The sequence below is a fragment of the Armigeres subalbatus genome, chromosome 3 (assembly GCF_024139115.2).
Source record: "Armigeres subalbatus isolate Guangzhou_Male chromosome 3, GZ_Asu_2, whole genome shotgun sequence".
Lineage (NCBI taxonomy): Eukaryota > Metazoa > Arthropoda > Insecta > Diptera > Culicidae > Armigeres > Armigeres subalbatus.
In genome coordinates, this window is record NC_085141.1 from 429,470,942 (window position 1) to 429,493,826 (window position 22,885).

Genomic DNA, 22,885 nt, shown 5'->3' on the forward strand with positions numbered 1-22,885 from the left:
CCAGATCATCTTCCGTCGTCTGTCACCATTAGTGAACGAGTTCGTGGGAAGCTATCAAGCCGGCTTCGTTGACGGCCGCCCGACAACGGACCAGATCTTTACTGTACGGCAAATCCTTCAAAAATGCCGTGAATACCAGGTCCCAACGCACCATCTGTTCGTTGATTTCAAGGCGGCATACGACAGTATAGACCGCGTAGAGCTATGGAAAATTATAGACGAGAACAGCTTCCCTGCGAAGCTTACCAGACTGATCAAAGCAACGGTGGATGGTGTGCAAAACTGTGTGAAGATTTCGGGCGAACACTCCAGTTCGTTCGAATCGCGCCGGGGACTAAGACAAGGTGATGGACTTTCGTGCCTGTTGTTCAACATTGCGCTAGAAGTCATGCGGAGAGCCGGGTGTAACAGCCGGGGAACGATTTTCAACAGTTCCAGTCAATTTATTTGCTTCGCGGATGACATGGACATTGTCGGCCGAACATTTGCAAAGGTGGCAGAACTGTACACCCGCCTGAAACGTGAAGCAACAAAAGTTGGACTGGTGGTGAATGCGTCAAAGACAAAGTACATGCTTGTGGGCGGAACCGAGCGCGACAGGGCCCGCCTGGGAAGCAGTGTTACGATAGACGGGGATACCTTCGAGGTGGTCGAGGAATTCGTCTACCTCGGATCCTTGCTAACGGCTGACAACAACGTTAGTCGTGAAATACGAAGGCGCATCATCTGTGGAAGTCAGGCCTACTACGGGCTCCAGAAGAAACTGCGGTCGAAAAAGATTCGCCACCGCACCAAATGTGTCATGTACAAGACGCTAATAAGACCGGTTGTCCTCTACGGACATGAAACATGGACAATGCTCGAGAAGCACTTGCAAGCACTCGGAGTATTCGAGATACGGGTGCTTAGGACCATCTTTGGCGGTGTGCAAGATAACGGTGTGTGGCGGTGAAGAATGAACCACGAGTTCGCTCAGCTTTACGACGAACCCAGTATCCAGAAGGTAGCTAAAGCCGGAAGGATATGATGGGCAGGACATGTTGCAAGAATGCCGGACAGCAGCAACCCTGCAAAGATGGTGTTCGCTTCTGAACCTGTACGAGACGGCGTGGAGCGCAGCGAGCGAGATGGGCAGACCAGGTGCAAAACGACTTGGCGAGCGTGTGGCGTATCCGAGGATGGAGAGATGCGGCATCGAACCGTGTATTGTGGCGTCAAATTGTTGATTCAGTGTTATCCATTTAGATGTAAACTAAATAAATGAAAATGAATGAATAATTTTAGCTATGCCAAGGAACTTTTGTTTTAGCATTTTTTTCAAAAGTAATGTCTTCGTATTGAAATTTTTGAAAAAGAGGGAAGAAAAAGGTTAAGGTCTATGCATCTATTTAATGGAATTAAATATGGTCATCAAAATAGAAAAAGGGACACATTAATTTGGTTATGGACTGTAGCAATGTCATGTTTTGACTTAAAAGTCGAAATGAGTTGCGATCTTGTTTTTGCTTTCGGGGAACAGCATTTCATGTTCAGGCGCTGAATGCCAGTACAGACGCTGTTTGAGCCACACCTTGGTGGACAGACGCTAAATCGGTAATGGGATAGTGCGCTTTGAGCGGCACACGGTCGCTTTGGCAGGGTCTACTTGCGGGTACATACTGCTTTTTATAAAACTTCAACAGAGCCCAACCACATGTGGCAGGCCTCAAGGTACGACTTACTCTAGCTGAAGGTAGGAGGAACAGTGTATACTACCATTTTATGGATAGACCCGCATTGATGTTACGTGGCGCTGTTTTGTTATGCAGACATTGAAATTGAATTTGAGTTAAACATGAACATTCGAAGATGAGAAAAAAATGCTGCAAATATTTTATGAAAATAACTTTATTTCACAGAACGGTTATGAACACCTTAATTTTAAATGATTCGTATAAAAATGTTAGCTAATGATAACTTACAATGATACAAATTAAATTCGTTTACTGTTAAGTTACATAAAAACATAACCTTAAATTCCCATATTGTGATGGAAGGCTATGGTGCTCTACACTTTCAAATAAATCCTAATCAACTGCATTGTAACTAACTCAGTTCAGTTCGACTAATTTCATTCCACTTTTTTATTTCCTGCTCAACATTTTATCGACACACCTCAAACATTCGTACCATTCGATTTAAAGACGCGATTGAATTGAAAATAATAATCATAACAATAGATTTCATAACATGAATGTATTTAATACGCCATTTTGATCACATCTGACAATATTCACAGTAACAAAGAAAGTACAAACATATTTAACCTAGCTCGTTCATAAGCGTGACGTTATAAAGTGGAACAGCAACATGCTCAGCAGATCTCAATAGTATAAATGAAATAATATTCGAAAATAGTAATAGTAAGAGAGGCTCACAATAAGGCTGTTGAATTTTGCTTGAAGCGTACAAAATGGTAATTTAATGGTATAAGTGATCCTTCTTTTTAAAATTAATAATCAAACGTATTCTAGCATGCTTTATGATGTATTAAGAAAGCGTAGAAGTACTTAAAACAACCTTGAATTTAGGTTGACGTGCTGTATGATGTAATTTAATATCACTTAGATTGTAGTCAAAATCGATCGTTGTTGCTTAAGGTATATAATATTATTATTCGGAAGGATTATATGCTGCCATGAATACTTATTTGAACGATATGGTGAGAAAAAGTATGGCAAAATAATATACCGTTTCCAAACCATGCCGAAGCTTCCTTTAGTTTTCTCCACACTAACCGAGAAATAGGAGATATTATCTTTTCTTGGCTCGTAGTGTTTTCAGAATAATGTGCCCAAAAATAATTAAAGGTAGAATATAAAAATTCTGCAAAAATGATCATTATATGTAGTATTGCACCATATCGCAAGCATTAGGTATAGACATGTAATATTTTCGGCACATTTCCAAAATTAAACAATTTCATACAAGCATTGCTACTACAGTTGTGCCATCAATCGATCGATTCTAGAAAACAAATTCCACTTATAAAGTAATTATGTACTTAATTATTGTATTCATCGTCAAAGTCGTCGCTCGATTCGTTCGAAGTTAGCGTCCAGCGATTACTCGGTTGACTGCTGTTACTATTAGTGTCAGTTTGATCGAGAATTCCTCTTATATTCGCGTTCGTGTTGTTGCCGAAATTGTTGGAGTACAAGCGACCTGTTCCAACTCCTACGCCACTATGGCAGGATTGAGACCTCAATACGGAGCTATAAGATATTAAAAAAAAATGTATGTTAAAGTCATGCTGATAACAAAAAAACACATACAAATCATCAAAACATTTGGTCAAACAAATATACATTTAATATATTTATAATTTATTTATATCACGCTCCCAAATTTCTGTTTATATAATAGGGGAGGAGGTTCGGTTGAGGGCACCGTTCGGTTATGGGCACCCCTATGTATCTTTTGACAGATAAGAGATGCTGTCATTCTGACAACCGTCATTTGTTTGCTATAATAGCATGATGTTTTGTGCTCAATATCAAACCAGATGGGTATCTCTACTTTTAACTAGAAACAAATAACTTTTTTGTACAAGAAAAACAACACGAAAGTTTTTTTTGGACTTTTTCAAAGTGTCATAAATTGAAGTGATTTAATTCAAAAAGTGAGTTCTAATGCGTATTTACACAGAAAATTTAATCTATTTTGAGGCCCAATGTCGATTGGCATCAAAATTTTAGCGCGAAATTTTTTTTTCTTCACATTCCAAAAAGGCTGCGAAATTCGGTTGTGGGCACCCTTATCGGTTCGGTTATGGGCACCCTGATTTAATTGATAAATCATTCAATATCGTTTTAGTTGTCCCTTAACTTATTTTTAATAACGTTTTATGCAGTTAATTATTTTGACATAATTGTTTGAAATAATGAGTTTATTTAATATTTTTGTTTTTTTTTTTGGGCATGTCTAGTTATTATACACACCCTTTTTGGAACAAAGCGTTGATCGATTTGCTTGCAACAAGTTGCATTCGACAGGGAATGCTTTTCCGTTGTTTCCTATTGAAAATTGGTCAGATCGGACTATGGGATCAAAATTTATGGCCAGAATATTATTTTTTGTAATGAACGAGAAAGGCACTATTGCCGCTAGGGTGATTAATCAGGATTTTTTTGACTGTGATGCATACCAATAAAAAGTAAATCAATGAAAAATTAAAACCTATTTACCTAAAGTGCTATTTTAGACCTTTCTTGTGCGATTTTTTTCAACATCCTTCCTAATGCACCGAGAGAGGCATCATCACTGCTAGGTGAATTGATTTGAGTTTTTTGTGTCTCCTGGCTTTTAGAATGAATAAACTATTCCTTGTTTTTAAATCTGGGTGATTTTTATTCATGCTTCTTTATTTTTAGCTAAGTTTTCAAAGGTGCGCATAACCGAACCACAAAGTGAAAATGTCCAAAAATGTCTAATTTTTCAAATTGTCAATATTTTTGTCCAAATCGACGATATCATACTAATTTCTTTGCTAGTAATAAGGTTATACGTTTAGCTTTCCATTGCTATACAAATGTCGGTATGAGATCAACCATGGCCAAAGTTATGGACCAAACAAAAAAGGGTGCCCACAACCGAACCTCCTCCCCTATACATAAATATGTAATATATTGGTCGATGGGGCCCTCCTTAGTCGTGAGGTTAGACGCGCGGCTACAAAGCAAGACCATGCTGAGGGTGGCTGGGTTCGATTTCCGGTGCCGGTCTAGTCAATTTTCGGATTGGAAATTATCTCGACTTAACTGGGCATGAAAGTATCATCGTGTTAGCCTCATGATATGCAAAAATGGTAACCTGGCTTAGAAACCTCGTAGTTAACTAGTGTGGAAGTGCTTAATGAACACTAAGCTGCGAGGCGGCTCTGTCCCAGTGTGGGGATGTAATGCCAATAAGAAGATTGGTCGATGGAGCTCAGCAGAACTAAATGTAAGGCCACCTGACCTAAATTATAAAACGAATACTTCATTCCTTGAGCGTCCTAGAGGAAATTTATAAATCTGTAGCTGTGTATCTGTCGATACAAACAAGCTTAATGTAGGCCCCAAATCTGACGAATATCGGTCCAAAATTAAATTTCAGCACTGATTTGTTTTTTTTATTCAATTTTAAACTAAAGAAGCGTCGAAACATGTTTTCTTTGGGTTGACCTTAAGTTAGTCAAATAAATGAAAAAGGTTGACGTTAATGTTATTAGCCAAATAAAAATGTTAACGCGAAAAGTCAATAATTCTCGCTTAACTTTTCAAAAGGACCTAAGTAACATTTTTTCATGAATTAATTTGAGTACTGCAATTCAAAGGTTTCATATTGGTTCATTGCAGTATTCAAATTAATTCATGAAAAAAATGTTACTTAGGTCCTTTTGAAAAGTTAAGCGAGAATTCATCATTTTATGTTCCGTTGAGGCGAATTTTGGATACTTCCAAAGCTTATGCTAGTATCTTTTGTTTGCCCGCAACCCTGGTGTTTTTGTGGTAATTGACACGAATTCGGAATTTTGAATTATTTGTGGATTGTTGAGGTGAGTAAGGGAAATTGGACACACATGATCCCCAATTTTTGTTTCAGATGTTTCTCGATGAAAAATGCTTAAATTTATACGATTTAAGATGGACCTGATGAACAATTTAATTAGTTATTCAAAAACATAAAACGTAAACGTAAAAATTATCAAAAAATCGATTTTTCTAAAAGATATAAAATTTGGCATTTTTAAAACTTGCGGGAGATTTGATCCCCATATCGGGGGTAATTGATCTTTTTATGAGCTGAGCATATTTAGGTTCTTTCTAGTCTGCTCTAAGGCCAAATTAGTTTTTTTTAAATCCAAACCGTTCTTAACAAAAAACAGTTGTGCAAAAAAGAAATATTGTTGGTATTAAGTAAGGCAAGTATTTTGGTTCTCGAATAGAGTAACAGTGATAGTTATCAACAAAGTTGGCATACTGATGATTATTTATGCAAACAATCCACTCCACTGAAAGGCAGCGTTCATATTATGACAACCATGATGTTTCCAAGAGGATCTCTCTTTGTGGCTGATACAGTTATGATACCAAAACTGGATGATCGATACGTAAATCTATACATATAAAAATGAAAATCAGGATAATAGAATTTATTTTAGTATTATCCATTGGCGTAACTACAGGGGGGCTATAGCCCCACCTAGAACTAAATTAGCCCCCCCCCCTAGAATTTTTGCCACTTTGCATGAACATTGTACTTATTTAGCTCTCTGATCATATATAGGCGTAACTGCCAGGAATGAGTTCTCTTCATTCACATCTCTCTCTACGAAACATTGAATCTATTTTTAAAAAAAATCGAACTTCGAACAATTGTTATATCTTACGATAGGAATGTTAAACACGAAAAATAGTACGCTCCCTTGATTCTCCAACGCCAGAAATCATTACTTTAGGAAATTGAAGTAGAAACAGTGGTTCCATGCTGGTGCAATGCTGATTGAATAAATAATAGAAGCAACAGACTAAGAAAACAAACACAATTTCTAAAATTTTGATTGGATAAAGACAGTTCTTGTGGTATACTGAACTGTCTGTATGGTCTTAATATTGACAAAGCATAAAAAGTTGGACAAATTGTTTAAGGAACACAAATAAAAACTCCTGATTTAAAATTGGTTTTCTCAGCAAGTATTTAATCTTTAAATATTTTAAAGTTTTTTACAGAGTTTTGCAAGTATATTTAATTGATCCTAGCGTGTTCATACTTCTTAAAGATGCATGGTCTTTCTGAAAGAATTATCAAAAGAATCCTTCCGAAAACGTGAGAGCCAAATACTACGTATCATATGTCTGTATCGATCCAGATATTTTGAAAGCATTTCTTTCTGTAGCTTTGAATGGTAATTTGGGGGATTTTTCTGCTATTTCCAGAAAATCAATTAAGAGATTCCAGAAAGGCAAAATCTTGAGTTTTCAAGAAGAGGTAACAAAAATTGAAATTGAGAAAGAAATTGGAATTCTTTCGGGTGGATAAAACTCTACAGGCGTATTACTACCCAACAAACAATTTAAATGGAACAAGCCAATTTTTCAGCTGAAAAAGCCAAATTGTGGCGAAATCAGTTCTTTATTAGCCTCCAATGCTTGTTGGGTAAGCTCATATGTCTTTCTAATCGCATAAAGATTTATGAAATCTGAAAATTCGTTACTCATACTCAACATCCTGTGAAATGATGGTTCTCAGACGAACCGACAATGCGCCTTTCCAATCACAGGCATAATCAGAATTTTGAAAGAAAATTTATTTTGTCTACTCTGACATCAACGTCAGATGATTTGCCATCCATTGGAGAAAGAACTTCTGCAGCGTCGCCAAGCGATTCTGATTTGCACTTTGAAGTATGTTCGTCTCGGGTCTACCTCCTCTAGTTCATCCGAGAAAAACCGATTTGTTTTCAATAATTTTCCTTTCCAATTACAAACAGAAATAAAATCTGAATTTTGAAAGAAAACCACTGACGCCAACGTTTCTGCAGCGTTGCTCTCCGACGAGCGTTTGTGATTCCGATACTGACGGAAACTTCCTTTAGTACCGCGGGAATGCAACCGACGCCATTGTTTGCTATCAACCCTTTCTTTCATAAAATGCTGGTCCTGAAAAGAGTCGATTTTCAACCCACAATGTGTCTTTCGAGTCACTGACAGCAATCAAACCGAGAATCAAACGTTAATCCCACCCTTGCGTTAAAAATTCACTGCTGCTGCTGTCCGACGGCCGCTCGATGATTTTCCGCTAAGACGCTAAGAATAAATGTTCAGCACCGCCACTGATATCCCGAGACCACAATCGACGCCTAAAAAGAACAGATTTTCTTTCCACAAAGCGCTTTTCTAATCACTGATAGAAGCGAAACGATAGTCTGAGCATTGCGTGGATAATTCTTTTGAGTACTGCTATTTTCGGCGACGGCCTGCGCATTCTAGTTGGGGAAAATCTTAAAGAGTTCGTCGATTGATTGCTACCAAAATCTCAAAAATCGGTACTTTTCGTGAAGGTCTCAAATTTGAATATGCAGAATTACCTCCCTATCTTCGCAAAGGACGTAATCATATTCATACGTCATAAATTAGCCTCCCTAGAATTTTTCGTTAGTAATGGTATTATCACATTCTTTAATGATTTCAATATGAGGATGCCAATGAAATCCGAAAACATGTCCGATGGAACTTAAATATGACAAAGTGGTGTACGTTAAGTCGCTTAAGTCGCTACGCGGCTTTTTATGCGGATTTTTCGAAAAAGTCGTTTTTTCTATAGGGGGAGATCCCCCAGTGCCGAACACGAAAATTTTTCCGGTTTATGTTTACTTCTATACCATATACACAAAACAGGATCATTGATGATTCATACAAACTATATTTGACTATTTAAACACGTTTTTCGAGGATGTATTTTGCTGATGAATTTTCCTGCTGATGAATTAAGTTCCTGTTACATGATCGAAGACATCATTTAGAATAGTAAAAATTTTCATTTGCTTCAAGTTGTAGATATCAAAATGTGTTAGTAGAGCTAATTTGACTCTCCAACTAAATTTCTTACATCCTACTTCAAATTCCTACCTTTTTCAATGATATCTTTAATTTTTGTTTCTGCTTATTTCTGTGGCTTTCTGGCACCTCAACAAGAACAAACAATTGAATTGAAGGGGCCTCCTTAGCCGTGCGGTAAGATGCACGGCTACAAAGCAAGCCGGTCTAGGCAATTTTCGGATTGGAAATCATCTCGACTTCCCTGGGCATAAAAGTATCATCGTGTTGGCCTCATGATATACGGATGCAAGAATGGTAACTTGGCTTAGTAGAAACCTCGCAGTTAATAACTGTGGAAGTGCTTAATGAACACTAATCTGCGAGGTGGCTCTGTCCTAGTGTGGGGATGTAATGCCAATATTAATAAGAAGAGGAAATTTAACAAAACCTGTGTGACTTTTTGATCACATGAAAAATCTTTCTGTCCGGACCCGGGGGACAGCTACCGGATACAGAAATTGATTTTGCACCACAGTTACATTATATATCTAACAAATCGTGATCGTTATTTAAAATATGGCTAATATTGACCATCTCCACATAATCAGAATGCACATAATCGAATTTCTGAAAATATCTGCTATCTGCTAATTACTTGTCATAAGACTGTTTGTACAATTCCATTTAATTCCACTACTTTATTGTACCTTTGACAGATACGAATTTCGACCTCAACAGTAAGGTTGTCTTCAGTGTCTCATACTTGACTCGAGTCAAGTACGAGGCACTGAGGACGACCTTACTGTTGAGGTCGGAATACGTATCTGTCAGAGGTACAATAAAGTAGTGGAATTAAATGGAATAGTACAAACTCGTCTTATGACAAGTAAATACATTCCACAAGTAAAATTAAAAGAATCTTAATTTTTTTTCGTTTGATCTTATACAATTAAATCATCAAAATTATTTTTAAACCTTAAAATAATTTTGGTGATTTAATTGTATAAGATCAAACGAAAAAAAAATAAGATTCTTCTTAAATGGAGGAGGACTTGCTTATTGGTAAAATCTCCGTGGTTGAAAATGTTAGACCTTAGAATGATAAAAGCCACACTTGAACCAAATTTTGCATATTTTGGTAGCAAAAAAAAACTTTCAACCATAATTTACAAAATTTGTAATTGCTATGAGGTAACTTAGGGGCCCTCCTTAGCCGTGCGGTAAGAGGCGCGGCTACAAAGCAAGACCATTCGAACTCTTTATCCAATTCGAATAATACCAACATCGAACTAAAGGTGCACAATAAGCAAACTTAATTTGAGAAAGTCCTCATACACTAATAGTTATTAGCTTTTATCAAAGATTTACTATATGAAACAATCCCAATACGAGATTGCTGTATTATTTACCAAAACTATGATTCTTAAGATAAATCGAATAACCTGTGACACAGATGTGCAGTTTCTCAAACAATCGACTAGTGCTTACGAAATCGTATAAGACTTTCGCTTCGACCGTTAGGTCATTTAAATCAACGAAAGTGTCAGAAAAGCTTGAACTATCTTAGCAAGTGTAGTTCATACTTAATCTTTTAATAATTTGTGAATAACAAACACACATTCGTTACAAAGGAGAGCTCTTTATAGACAGAAAGCATAAATTTAGAGCGTGTGTAGCCAGCAGCATGAGGGTCTGTTCACAAATTACGTAACGCTTCTGGGGGGAGGGGGGAGGTCCAACTTGCGTTATACTTTGTTACACTAAAAGGAGGGGGAGGGGGTGGGTGCTACCAAATGTTACGCATAACGCGAATAAAAATTTATTTGAATGTTTTTTTTTAATCACTGATTGAAGTGATTGCTGTTTATCGTTATCGTATATTAGCGACATAGCGGGTCTGATATGTGTAAAAATACCAAGCGAATATTGTATTTCTCGACACCACAGTTCCACAAAACTATGTAAATGGTTATGATCGCAAATTCTATTTTCGTTTCTACTAGCTGCATTCTTAATATCCTTGATTTGTGATCATGTGCCGTCCCTATTCTAACAGTGTTCCTAAAATACCTAAATCATAATGCTTCAGAGAAGGAAAAAAATCTGCCTTTAAAATTTTCACAGTTACGCGTTACATGGGGGAGGGAGGGGGTAATAAAAATGTTACTTTTTGTTACGAGGGGGAGGGAGGGGGTCAAAAACTCGGATTTTTGCGTTACGTAATTTGTGAACAGACCCTGAGGTGATTTGTAGAAAGTGATTCTTTACGAAGATGATACTTCGGCTCACGTGAAAAACACTAAATGCTAAGCCAGACTTCGGAGTTATAAAATGTTTTTCATTAAGGTATTTACAGGCTTGTAAGCATGTTCATTGTCTATCTCCACGCTATGTATCCCATTAATAACTCGAATAAGCAAAAATCCATGAAACCATCGTTGAACCCCACTGCCCTATGTCACAATTTATTGGCGCTCTCAAAAGGTGTGTCAACCTTTCAACCCTAAAAGTTTTTACATGTTATAACTCCATAATCTGAACAGAGAAGATATTGACGATTATTTACACCATTTGAGCGATAGACGAAAATGTTGATGATTTGGAAATGTGCGTGTAGTACATATAAAAAGCAATGAAGCACATAAAACGAGCAAACCTTTCACACGATTTACTTGTTCGTTCTGCTTGATTCTGAACTTGGCGACGGGCCTCCTCTTGCTTCTTCTTGCCCTCCATAGCGGCCTTCATTGGATCATAGCTGGCACGCCTGCGCCACATCTCAAGTTCCTGTTCCTTGGTAACTTTTTGATCTGAAAATTGAATTGAAAATTAAAAGTGAAACCGAAATAGATCGAATCATCATACTTGATGTGGATGGTTTTGATCCTGCGGATTTTATGCTCCTGGTACTTGTCCTGCTTGGTTCTGCTCTACTCATAGCTATCGAAGCACTGCTAGGGCTTTTCTTCACTTCGGTTTTCATCAAATAGCTTTTGGACTCATCCTTCTTCAAAAAGTTTCCAGCAGTAGGATTCTTATACTTCGATATATCCAAATATTTTGGCTGAATTTTTTGCTTATTACCTGTTGGCTCTTTCGGCACCGATTCTCTACCCAACGATTTGCGAACAGCGCTCAAATCTTGTTTCATACGGTTTAGACTTGAATCTCTAGGCATTGACGCTCGGTCACGATTATTGCCTCTTACTTGAAGGGTTCTACGTGGTAACTCCGGTGTGTTTGGACACCCAGCGACTCCTTGTTTGACTCCCGCAGCTATCTTCTTGTTTTGTTCCATACGCATGAGGAAGGTTTTGTTGTATCTGGTGTTAGTAATGGGTTCTTTTTCCACTTCACCACCCTCCTCATCTTTATCGCTAATTTCAGAACTAGAAGAATATTGTGGACCTAAGTCTAGATCGTCATCGTCGTTTATATAAAAGTCATCTTCTTCATCATTATAGTTGGCAACCATCTTTTTAAAACTAGTGCTGCTAGCGGATTTTTGGATTCTTGAACCACCGGAAGCGACTTTGGAGCCAAGCTTGGGAGTTAACGTTGGCGTGCTTGGCTTAATAGCCTTAACAGAAAATGAACTTGATCTTTTAATGGGTGACGATATTTGAGTTGGCACCTGTTTAGGATTGTATGTTTTGATTGTTGTGTTTCCTGTTGGTCTCGCTTGGGCTCCAGTAGATTTTCCACCTGTTGCTGACGAAGATTGCTGTTTAATCAATACCGCATTGGGTTTCTTAGTAGCCAAGGACATTTCCTTCACGGCAGAAGTTATCACAATCAATTTATCATCATCATCTTCGTCAGCCATATCGTGGCCCGACATTGCTTCGTTCTGATCCCGCGCGCAGTAATACGCCGTTCTTTGATCGAAATTCTGAAAACACTTTACTGGCTTCGGAGGAAGAGAAGTCATGCCCTCAAAGGAGTTGTGTCGAGTGTGTTGCTTTTTAAAATCTAATATTGCATTCATATGCTCCGAGTTGAGGCTGTTCGACATTTGATTTCCATACCCAAGTGCAGCTAATGCACTAGCATAGGACTCGGATCCATCGAGGGAAAGATTTCTTTTGTGATTCAACAGATTTTGCTGTTGCTTCAAGGTAAGTAACTGTTGATGATGTGGTGGATAATTTTGACCACCTTCGTTTAGGAGAATCTTTTCACGAAGTGGTGATTGCATAGGAGATTGAAGTGAGTTCATCGGAGATATTTTTGGCGACATACGCCGTGAACCTGGACTAAGTGGACTTGAATGTGAAGAGTTATGTCGCGAGGAATTGCGTAACGAATTTCGCCTTTGCAGGTTTTGTAGGGTAGAAATAGCTGCAGCGGTTTTTTGGAGATACATTTCGGTATCATTCATGGAAAGATCCTGAAAATGGATTGAGAACAAAATTATTATTTGAAACATGTATCAATATCCAGGCACTTTATATATCAAATTGTTAATATTATTGGCAGTGGCTGATTTTCTACCCGTCGCTGCCAAATCCTTATTTTGAGAAAACTCGCGTTAGATGTCTTTCGCCATACAAATTTCTGGCGGTTAACTCATGCTGGCTATTTGCGCATTTACGATAGCGCCTAGATATTGGCTGCGGCGGGTTAAATATCGGCAACTGCCAATAACTCATCGTCCAATAAAGAAAAAAAATATACACGCATATACACACACATACGCACACACGTACACACGGACAGACAGACATTTGCTCAGTTCGTCGAGCTTAGTCGATTGGAGATTGGAACACCATGGGTCTCTGAGCCTTCTAAAAACTTTCGTTTTTGGGGATAGCCTTTCGGTAAAATTTTGTTGTACGAGAAAGGCAAAAACATAAAGTCACCACAAATTTCAAGATTGCATGCAGTGCTGAATTTATTTAACATGGTTTTGAATATGCACAGCGTCTCAATGCACAGAATGTCTGCAGATAATGTTTATTTTCAATGAAAAATACTGCAGAACTTAGCGAATGCTATAGCATATATGGTCGATAAAATCCAAACAAATGTAACTCACCGAATTACTGCCTTGTAGACTGCGGTTTCTACTAACACTTCTGGCTCTACCGATGGATCCCATCGGGGATGGTATTTTACTTGGGCTCATGGGGGGCTTTGATGCTGATGAATTCGTATACTGCCTGATGCTCCCACGTCGAGTAAATTCTCCGAAATTTGGTCCCCCACAATCAGTATTGTAAACCTGTTTTAGCATCGGATCACTATTGCTGCTGGTGTTCAATAGCCGATCTAATTGCTTTCTATGCAAATTCTGACGATCAAGATTGTCACCGAACTCTTGGTATTTTTTCGCATCATAATAATCACTTTTAGTCATGTCAATATCAAGGTCGTAGCCAAATTGACCTCGATTTTCAAAATCATAACTGCGTACCATTTGTGGATTGATGTTGCTTATTGTATTACTGGGTGATGAGTTCTTCGAGTATTCTCGGGCATTTTTTGCCCATTCTTGAATCCAATCCTTCTTGCTAACTGCTGATCCAATAGTGGAAGCATCAGAATCTGCTTTGTATCGTGCATGGTCATAGTTCACATTCAAGTCCGATAAGCCTGTAGCCTTTTCTGAATCTGTGTAGCAATTGAGAATCTTCGCCTCTTCTTCACTTTTATGAATGTTCAGTTTCGCAACACCTTGGACATATTCAGAACTATCAATGTGAGATTTTGTTAAACTATTACGGCGATGCACTCGTGGGTGATTTTCCAATGTTGGTTTCATACTTAATATTCCACTAGTCGTTACAGAAGTAAACGTTCCTTGATCGGGGGAATTGAACTGTTGTGGAATAATTTGTTTGTCTGGAGATTTGGATTTATGAGTGATGTTCTTAACACGTGACTTAAGCTTTTCGAGATATGATTGTTTAGGTTTCATAGTTTGTGCCGGTGCTGGTGATTCGTGGAAGTATACAACCTCCAGAACGTTATTTTTTCTACGTTCATGTGCAGTTATTCCGGAGCTTGGTCGATCTAAATCAATTATTTCCAGTTCATCTTGAAAACTCGTTGGCCTTTGAGTGTATAACTTATTCGTACCTTGTTTAAACAGAGGCTTTGGAGTTGTCTCCGGAGTAAATGCTGGCATGCGATCAATATTCATTCTTTCTTTTTGTTCCTCTGTATAATTATCTCCATCCAATGTATATGTTCCCGCTTCACTGACGCTACCGTCGTCATCATTATCCTTCTTAAAATTTTCAAGTGGTGGCTGAATACAGGGCAGGCCAATGGAAGAATCCAAACTCTCTGCATTGAACTCAGAACTTGAGCAAGAATCTTTCATAATGTTCTGTTGGTCAAAAGCCATCTGCAACGCTGTTGATTTTGGAGTAAATTTATTAGTTCTAACTTTTCCTGTTGACTCTTTAGGGCCTGTTTCGGCCATACTCGATCGAGGACTCCAACTATGTCGTTTACCGGCCGAGTCTCTAGACAATCGACCCTTTTCACGTAATCTTACTGCAGTGTCTTGAATCTCTTGTTGCTCGATTTTATTTCTTCTAGGTAAATTTACACTTTGTGGAGGCCTCATTTTTCCAACTGGTGGTGTTGTCCCGCTTTCTAATTTGGACAAAGATACTCCTCGTTTATGACGGTTCTGGAAACGCTCAAGCATTTTTTCATGTCGTTGCGTATCTATCGACTTTCGGCCATCACTGAATTCTATCGTAAAAGCTAGGGCGTTACGGACATCCGGATCTTCACTAGCACTACGTTGACTTTTTTCAATCTCCTGCATTGAAGCGCTCTTGTTTACATTACTATTATCACTTATTCCGCTATTGAAACTACCGTTGTTATATTGCATTTTCTCCTCTTCTTCGTCATCTTTCTCTGCCACTGACTTGGAAATTCGGTCATCCAATGGAGAGTTATCACTCTTTTTTGAATTTTCAGGACTGAGATCATTTTTTTCCGACTCGGCTTCACACTCCATTTCTGTAGAATTTCCTTGCAAATTTTTATCTATATTGCACTCATCTTTCTTAATCAGATCCATTGCTGGTAAATACTGTTAAAACGTAGCTACATGTTCCAAATTTTGGTGCACTTTCTACTGTGCCCAAAAGAGGTTCACGACTGATGTCATTATTTCGTGCTTCATATTTACATTAGTCATTGAATTCCGTACGATGAACGAGGCTCAGCCCCTTTACACTTATATGTGTGAGACCAGACAAAGATATTTTCACCTTTGCTATCACTGGTTTTATTCATACTATTTACATTTATTTTGGGTCTGAAATTGTATGTTATTTTTGGCAACGAGCGTATATAAATTCCATCATCTTCGCAAAATCACAAAAAACGCACATCTCGACTGGTTGTCTTCATATTCGACCTTCCCTACACAATTTTGTCTAGCCTTGCCCTCTTTGGTAGTCAAACTTGAAGCGAAACTCAAAATAATCTTATTCACGAAATGTCACACTTGCAACAATAATGATTTATTCAATGTCAGTCACGAGCACCAATCAAGCTATATATTAGCAGCACATAAATTAATTATCACTCTGGTATTATGCGATCTTTTGGTGTATAAATACGATCAAATCTAATGAAAAGAATGAACGAACTTCGACTTGTCGATATGGAAACATCCAATTGAAAATCATCTTAAAAATTATTCAATCGTCACTTTGACATCTCCTCTACAAAGAAACATACATCTTATGTCAAAATAGGAAATGATTACCAAAGGCGTTGCATGTTTACGTTACTATGGTTCATTAAGACAGTTGAGAAGGGTTGTTTAAAGTTACAGTTATTTTCAAGATTCGTTATATGTAGCTCATTTGGATTACGCAATTTATGATAATAAATATACTCAATTAAGTTGAAAACCGAAATAGGGGACTAGCGAAATTGGATTTTTCTCGAAATCCGTACGTTAAACCTAACTTCGCTAGTGGCGCGCTAGTCCAATTAGGGCCTAATACGCACAAGATAAACATTGTCGCTGTCCGGAACATCTTTTGTTGGCGAGGATAGGGGATATAAATGTCAATGAAGGAAAAATACATACGATTCGACAGTTCGATACCTAACATGTTTCGGACAGCAGAACAAAGGGAACTGAAGCGACAATTTTTATCTTGTAACTAAAATATATTTTCTCCAGATTCACATAAAATGTTCATCGGCCCGCAGCGGATGTCATTTTTTCGAGCGAAAAGAAGAAGAATCGTGAAAAAAAGACGCTCGTGATTAAGACCATATTAAGTGTCAAAGGTTGAGTCAAGTGCCCTGCGGTGTTTTGCTAGTGCGTTTGAATCATATTTTTTGCAATTTCTGATCACAATATCTGCAGTTTACAGTTCGTCTTTGAGTGCTTTAAGGTCACTCCTGACGGAATCCAAGATTAAAAGTGCTCGCGTTTTCGGGGGCACACCACTCGATACGGAAGCAACGCACAACTGTCATTTTTATTATTTCACGCATGCTGCGACGCGGCAAAGCTAAATCAACAAAAATGACAGTTGTCCGCCGCCTCCGCATGCTGCGACGCAGCAAAGCTGCATCAACAAAAATGACAGTTGTCCGCCGCCTCCGTATCGAGTGGTGTGCCCCCGAAAACGCGAGCACTTTGAAACTTGGATTCTGTCAGGAGTGACCTTAATAAACATTATGCAACTCAACTCAAATTCATTTTTTTAAATTTTATTTAATTTTAATTTAAGGTGATTATACAATAAAGCCAGAAATCGACCATTTTGTAAACCACTTGCTTTTCCAATATTTTTTTCAAGAGCACGAGATGAAAGAAAGTTTAAGCCGTTTGGCGGCGCAGTATCATTACTTGACACTTTACCGGTCGCTACTAAACGCGCTGCTATAACAGTAGCGCGACTGACAGGTGACCAAATTTGATAGCGCGATAAGAGCGCTGCTATTTGATGAACTCAAGACAAAATTTTCAAAACGACTTATCTGCTTTTGTAAACAAAGATTCAAACGACGATTTGACGAATCTGATAGCTCTCCCACGCAAACCAACACCATCAACAGGTAGTGGAAACCTTCACCTTCCTATTGGTGGTGTTGGTTTGCGTGGGAGAGCTATCAGATTCGTCAAATCGTCGTTTGAATCTTTGTTTACAAAAGCAGATAAGTCGTTTTGAAAATTTTGTCTTGAACTGTCAACTGTCAAACGTCACCGGTACGGAATACAGCAACCAAATTGAGAGCGGAAGATAGTGACCGATACGGAAACGAGCGCTGAGCGGGTGATTAAAATGCTCGCGACCGATAATGATGCTCTTGGGTAAATTTAACTTGGGTAAGTGATCAAGGCAGTATTCTCTACGTCGCGTAACAAATGAAATGGTTTGATGGACATGATTTCAAAAATTTCCATAGGCAAGTTCTTTTTTCGCTTCACGGCTTGTCGAACTATGCAATGTGGCCAAGATCTAAGTGCACTTTGGGTAAATTTAACTTTACTTTTGCCGCTTTGGGTAAATTGTTTGCATGTAATTAAAGGCAAATTGGGTCCTAAAGCCCTTCCTTGCTTATGGTTGCAAACAATAGTGCATCGGTCAAGAATACTTGAACCAATGTTATAAAAATTCTGGCAAATGTCTGAATCACTAAAAATAATATTTTTGTGTTTAAGACATTTTAAGGCAAATTTTGGGCTGTGCCACATTTCAGAACGAATCAACCATCAGCGCAAAACGTCAGGCCTATAGATAGTGGAATATATAGATGAGCGAAGATAAATCCTCTGTCTCCAAACGAACTGTCAAACGTATCTCCAAACGAGCATGACGTCACAATTTCAATGGAAACGTTAAGGGCTGTGACGTCATATGCCCGTGTGCACGGGCAAAAAAATTGACTCAGCCATGCTTTCGCTCATCTAGAGATTCTACTATCTAAATATAGTCAGGCCCATATATTAGCTGTCGAAGATTGAGTCAAGTGCCCTGCGGTGTTTTACTACAGTCAAACCTCCATGAGTCGATGTTCTATGACTCGATATCGACTCATGGAGGCGAATTCTGCCATGTTAAAAAATATTTTCTGGGTTACTGTGATGGTCCCTTCAAACAGGTTTCAAAGGACTTTCTATTCTACATCTCGATATTTCCATGAGTCGATGGTCCCTTCGATATCGACTCATGGAAGTTTGACTGTAGTGCGTTTGAATCATATTATTCCGTACGTCAAACGAGACCGAAAATGTCGATGAAGCATTTTTCATCTATTTTTAAATTTCAAATTAAACAATGTTCCTTTCGATTTCTAAGTCAAAAGAAAAACTGACGCGTTCAGGATGATTATCTTCATCGTTCCATGCAAGAAAATCGAATATTGATTCTTCATTTTAGGACCCAATAGGGCACTGCACGGACTGCTTTGTCTCTTTCTCGCTGCAAAGAAATTTGAAAACAACAAGGCCAGTAAACGTCAAAATTTATGAGGAACGAAAGAGAAAGAGATGTTTCCGTGCAGTGCCCTATTGTCTATGGGAGCATCCACAAATTACGTAACGCTTTGAGAGGGAGGGGGTTTGTCCGAAGTGTGACAATCCTAGCAGAAATTTTAAGTGATTCATATAAAACGTTACGTAATTAATGGATGTTCCTTATAGTGCTATCATTTTACTCAAAATTGGATTTATTAACTTAAAGTACGGTTATGAGTAAAAACAACCCACTTTTGAGTAGTTTTGGTTTTCAGTGTAACTAAAATATCTTTTGTGAGCTCATTCGCCTCACTTGTAAAAGCGGCAAGGGCTAACTTTTCTTTCATTAATTTGAAAACAGTCACTGTGAAACAATTATCTTGCCACCTAAAAGAACTGTCAGAAATTCCATCAACTTCCGGCTCTGAACTGTGTTCTTTCCTTTCTCTCTTTTTCCGTCATAAAGCTGCGGCTGTTGAAACACATTTCGTAAAGTTTGCGATAATTTTAACGTAAGTTTTTGATAAATTTGGTTTTTAATGATGTTTTCTACAAAGGCAATGATCCTTTATCAGTTTTATGTGAAGCAAACGTAAAGATGGCAAACAAATGTACCAGAGTTTGTTTATCTTAACTTCCATGTAGAATCGACACTGTTTTGATTTTCAGTAACATCTAATCGAATATTTTTTAATTTTCAGAAAATGTCGGATGTCGAAGTGTAAGTACAATTTATTTATACATATTAAAATGTTGCTAATGATTAATCAATGTTTACAGTGAAGCCCCTGTCGCTCCAGTTGACGGAACGATGGATGTCAACACAGCCCTCCAGGAAGTACTCAAAAAGTCCCTGATTGCCGATGGACTGGTCCATGGCATCCACGAAGCCTGCAAAGCGTTAGATAAGCGCCAAGCTGTGCTCTGCATTCTAGCCGAAAGCTGCGACGAGCCACAATATAAAAAACTCATCACGGCTCTGTGTAACGAGCACCAGATCCCACTTATTCGCGTCGACTCGAACAAGAAGCTGGGCGAATGGTCCGGTCTGTGCAAGATCGACAAGGAAGGCAAGCCCCGCAAGATTAGCGGAGCGTCCTGTGTTGTGCTCAAGGTAAACATGGGCTATTTTATTAGCGCTAAGCCATGGCATCAGCCCGTGGCTTGCTTATCATGTTATTTTGAAATGTTTTATTTTGTGTTGGTTCAAATCAACGCGTTTCCTACATTTTCTTTGTATTCCGAACACAATTTATCCAATGGTTCTTTTTCCTTCTCCATTATAGGCCTACGGTGAGGAGACCCCAGCACATGACGTCATTCGGGAACATCTGAAGCAGCTGAGGCAATCAAGCTAAACAAAATAAGTGATCGCAAGAATGTTTATTGGGGAATATATAAGGTGATAATCCAGTAATTCCAGAGTAAGTTGTTTAAAGTGTTTTCAAGTGATGACAAAGCTCCTTGTGTTTTGTCCAGTCCGCGATCTGACAATTTCTGAAACGGCCAAAAGTGGAAAGTTTGAAACGGAAAGGTAACTATCTACATATTACTTCAATACTCACCGAGAACAGTAGTAAGTGGAATTGCATTTAGAACATTTCTTTTCCGCTGGTTTACCACAAGAAAAGCATTGCTTCAGTGAACGTATGGTATCCGGTCCAGAGAACTGTTCCAATATATGTGTGTTGTACGCGACAGCTAGTCTGAAATGAATAATCAATAGATGCTCGTGATACAGTTATGTATATGTTCTTCAATTACGATAATCGACATATACAATGAGCTAATTTACAATGCATACCTATTGCAAAGTGTATGAAAAATATTCATAGTTACCTTTTAGCTATGCTGCCAATCTTATCCTGTGATAGTTCGACGAAAATCTTTAGGTGCCGCTGGGTTATTTTATCCCAACCCGTTTTTTCAGCTGCTGCCAAAAGACCATCCTTTATTTCTGGTAATTCGTCCAGCATTAACTTCACCTGTTGCCTTCCAGTTGAATCACTTCCCATTTGAAAAGCGTATAGAAATTGTTTAAGTTGTGACAGCGCAGGAACCTGATCTAAGATATGATCATTTAGCAAGCCGACGCACTTTCCTATCTCCTTCCTTCTAAAGTCAGTCGCCTCGTAATTTCTCATCGCTTCCTGATTGAAAAGCAGAGCATATAAACAGAACCAGGCTTGCGCTTCATCTTTGGTCACTTTTAGAACGTCTTCACCGTGTACTGGAGTCCAGTGACCATCCTGGAATTTTTCAAATCCGGCGCCAGTCTTACGAAGCCATGGTTTTACATGCAAAATTTCTGCAATCAAGCATGGCACATCGTGTGTTTTTATAACGCGATTGGTGGTACTCAGTGGTAGTACGTTGAGATTGTTCATCATGTAGCTTAAAATATTAACACATTTGATTCCAATCTTGAAGCTCATTTCGCACATTATTCGTTCTACTTCATTTTTAGTTGATTCTTGTTTAAGTTCTCTTGAGTCATCCAAACGATGTTCGTTGTTAGCATGTCCGATCAAAAGGCCAAGTGCTTGAGCGCAATAGTCCACGAGATCCAGAGCGGTGTCTCCGATCGCTTCACAGCAACTTGAGTGGAATAGAATCGTTTCAAGCAAAGAAATAATATTCACCTCGTAATAAAAAACACTATAGAAAATAAACGAGGTTTGTGCATTTTTCGAGTCAATTAAATGGGGAAGAATCCTCATCCTCCACACTAGAATACAGTACGCCTCATGGACCAGTACAGGAATCTTTCCTTCGATTAATAGTTTCTCTTTGATGATGTCTTCCTGCTTGGTGGTCGCTTCTATGAACGCTTGTTGGGTCAACTTTAGGACGATTTCGTTTTGGTCAAACCAGCTAACAAACAATAAAGTTGATAGTAGAAGGAATATACCGGTATGAAGTAATAAGCACTGTACCTTTCACTACCGATGTCCTCCACCTGGAATCTTCTTAGGCTCTCTACGAAACAATCCACTTCGCCCGGAAGAACAGCACAAGGGTAAGCAGACATCTTGTATCAATTTGTATCTTATGAAAAATAACAAAGGTAAGTGTGTCCATGGCAACCAGCAGGCGGTTGTTGTTGTTGTTGTGGTTGGGTTGTTTGTAGCTGAGCTGCTTGCTACCTAGGATAGGATCTGCCAATTGGTCATTAAAGTCGTACCTGTTTTCTGTCACAATCGTACCACATACTAATTGGTTGAATATGACGATCGATTACATCGATCGACCGGTGCACATTTTTAGAAGGACAGCTTATTGCTAGCTTGGCCGTCTTGCTGGTTTAAAAAAATTGTTTTGCAAAAATTGCAATAATCGGGTCTAGTAGCCTAGAAATCTGAATAGGAACAATACATAGGGTAGGATGGGGCAAGATGGGTCACCTAAGGCGAACCCTGAATGCCTCAAAATAGAAACATTTTAATGCAGCTTTTCAACGTGGATCTATAAAAATAGCTCATAATCTGTAAGCCAGGGGTATGAAATAACAAAAATTCCACTTTTTATTTCATTTTGAGTCATTAAAGTAGAAGTCTATTTTTCTGTCAATCAACAAATGCCGGGGCAAGATGGGTCACCTTCAAATTCTGCAATTAATATTGTTTTTATTCACAATATTAAATACAGTCAAACCTCCATGAGTCGATATTGAAGGGACCATCGACTCATAGAAATATCGAGATGTGGAATGGGAAATCTTTGAAAAGCTGTTTGGAGGGACCATTGCAGTAACCCAGAAAATATTTTTTACTATGGCATAATTTGCTTCTATGAGTCGATATCGAGTCATAGAACATCGACTCATGGAGTTTAGACTGTAACACACAGATGGATGAGTTTAATGTCA

General features: G+C 38.5%; 3 protein-coding genes across 4 annotated transcripts; 1 reads left to right on the top strand and 2 right to left on the bottom strand.

Moving 5' to 3' along the window:
- Positions 1 to 1,869: 1,869 nt before the first annotated feature.
- Positions 1,870 to 16,232, bottom strand: LOC134227528 (uncharacterized). 2 transcript variants are annotated; one of them, XM_062709089.1, is made up of 4 exons: positions 13,600 to 16,232; positions 11,427 to 12,951; positions 11,218 to 11,371; positions 1,870 to 3,254 (listed from the first exon to the last, which is right to left on the bottom strand). In XM_062709089.1, exons 1-4 carry the CDS (start codon positions 15,604 to 15,606, stop codon positions 3,044 to 3,046), a joined length of 3,897 nt encoding a protein of 1,298 aa, XP_062565073.1. In that variant the 5' UTR covers positions 15,607 to 16,232; the 3' UTR covers positions 1,870 to 3,043. The 2 variants fall into 2 exon arrangements, with proteins under 2 accessions (XP_062565073.1, XP_062565074.1); XM_062709090.1 differs by having other exon boundaries at positions 3,113 to 3,254; positions 11,234 to 11,371.
- A 3,157-nt stretch (positions 16,233 to 19,389) lies between these two features.
- LOC134227530 (small ribosomal subunit protein eS12) lies at positions 19,390 to 20,441 on the top strand. The gene is made up of 4 exons (XM_062709092.1): positions 19,390 to 19,529; positions 19,719 to 19,738; positions 19,798 to 20,131; positions 20,304 to 20,441. Exons 2-4 carry the CDS (start codon positions 19,722 to 19,724, stop codon positions 20,373 to 20,375), a joined length of 423 nt encoding a protein of 140 aa, XP_062565076.1. The 5' UTR covers positions 19,390 to 19,529; positions 19,719 to 19,721; the 3' UTR covers positions 20,376 to 20,441.
- Positions 20,386 to 22,222, bottom strand: LOC134227529 (zinc finger MYND domain-containing protein 10 homolog). Its single transcript, XM_062709091.1, has 4 exons — positions 21,954 to 22,222; positions 20,857 to 21,891; positions 20,583 to 20,723; positions 20,386 to 20,514 (listed from the first exon to the last, which is right to left on the bottom strand). Exons 1-4 carry the CDS (start codon positions 22,046 to 22,048, stop codon positions 20,451 to 20,453), a joined length of 1,335 nt encoding a protein of 444 aa, XP_062565075.1. The 5' UTR covers positions 22,049 to 22,222; the 3' UTR covers positions 20,386 to 20,450.
- Between the last annotated feature and the right edge of the window lie 663 nt (positions 22,223 to 22,885).

What these genes read in the sequence shown, in the direction of transcription:
- LOC134227528 (XM_062709089.1), bottom strand. Translation starts at nt 15,606, where the DNA reads ATGGATCTGATTAAGAAAGATGAGTGCAATATAGATAAAAATTTGCAA. An exon ending in GTCTACAAGGCAGTAATTCG is followed by an intron (nt 12,952 to 13,599) that starts GTGAGTTACATT and finishes ATCCATTTTCAG; the next exon opens with GATCTTTCCATGAATGATAC. An exon ending in ACAAGTAAATCGTGTGAAAG is followed by an intron (nt 3,255 to 11,217) that starts GTTTGCTCGTTT and finishes AATATCTTATAG; the next exon opens with CTCCGTATTGAGGTCTCAAT.
- LOC134227530 (XM_062709092.1), top strand. An exon ending in CGTCCTGTGTTGTGCTCAAG is followed by an intron (nt 20,132 to 20,303) that starts GTAAACATGGGC and finishes TCTCCATTATAG; the next exon opens with GCCTACGGTGAGGAGACCCC.
- LOC134227529 (XM_062709091.1), bottom strand. Translation starts at nt 22,048, where the DNA reads ATGTCTGCTTACCCTTGTGCTGTTCTTCCGGGCGAAGTGGATTGTTTC. An exon ending in ATTGGCAGCATAGCTAAAAG is followed by an intron (nt 20,724 to 20,856) that starts GTAACTATGAAT and finishes TATTCATTTCAG; the next exon opens with ACTAGCTGTCGCGTACAACA. An exon ending in TCCACTTACTACTGTTCTCG is followed by an intron (nt 20,515 to 20,582) that starts GTGAGTATTGAA and finishes TGGCCGTTTCAG; the next exon opens with AAATTGTCAGATCGCGGACT.